The sequence below is a fragment of the Lagopus leucura genome, unplaced genomic scaffold (assembly GCF_019238085.1).
Source record: "Lagopus leucura isolate 7727_CA_CO unplaced genomic scaffold, USGS_WTPT01 34553-0_obj-0_obj, whole genome shotgun sequence".
Taxonomy (NCBI): Eukaryota; Metazoa; Chordata; class Aves; order Galliformes; family Phasianidae; genus Lagopus; species Lagopus leucura.
In genome coordinates, this window is record NW_024964959.1 from 1 (window position 1) to 654 (window position 654).

The 654-nt window shown below is 64.5% G+C and overlaps 1 protein-coding gene across 1 annotated transcript in view; it reads right to left on the reverse strand.

Annotated features, from left to right (window-relative positions):
• Window positions 1–8: 8 nt before the first annotated feature.
• The window catches only part of LOC122191925 (mediator of DNA damage checkpoint protein 1-like), a gene marked incomplete at both ends in the record, with an annotated part of 3,239 nt that continues 2,593 nt past the window's right edge, over window positions 9–654 (reverse strand). The window contains one exon of the mRNA XM_042892327.1: window positions 9–179. Coding sequence (XP_042748261.1) covers window positions 9–179 — 171 coding nt within the window. The remainder of the gene's footprint in view (window positions 180–654) is intronic.

A 654-nucleotide genomic window follows, 5' to 3' on the forward strand; every position in this document is an offset into this window, starting at 1 on the left:
GGGGACACCACAGGAGCACGTGTGGCCCCTTGGGGACATTTGGGGACGGTCACCTGGAGCAGAGGACGGCGGCGGGCACGGCTGAGAGCCTGGGACAGACTGAAGCCAAAGTGCTGTTCCTGCTGGCTGTCCTGCACCAGGAAGGGACCCGGGGGAAGGACACGGCCGCTGCGGGCGCTCTGGGGACACGGGGACAGCATGGGGACAGCAGGTGACACCCTGGGCTGCGGGGATGTCCCCCGGCCCCTGAGAACCCCCTCCGTCCCCAGGAACTCCCCGTGTCCCCAAAGGCCCTCTCCTTTGTCCTCAGGTTCCCCCGTGACTCTCCTGTCCCCAGAGGTCCCACCTTGTCCCCACTTTGTCCCCAGGCTCCTTTTGCTTTGTCACTAAAGCTGCCCACGTCCCCAAGGAGGCTCACTGTGTCCACAGAGACGTCCTCAGGGACGACATCTGTGACCACAGGGCCTTTGTCCCACAGACCCCCATGACCCCAAAGAGCTCCTCCTTGTCCCCATAGATCCCCCCCTTGTCCCCTCAGGCCCCCATGTCCCCATAGATCCCCCCCCTTGTCCCCCTATGTCCCCATAGACCCCCCTCCTTTTCTCCCCAGATCCCCATGTCCCCAAAGACCCCCCCCCCCCTTATTCCCAAGGA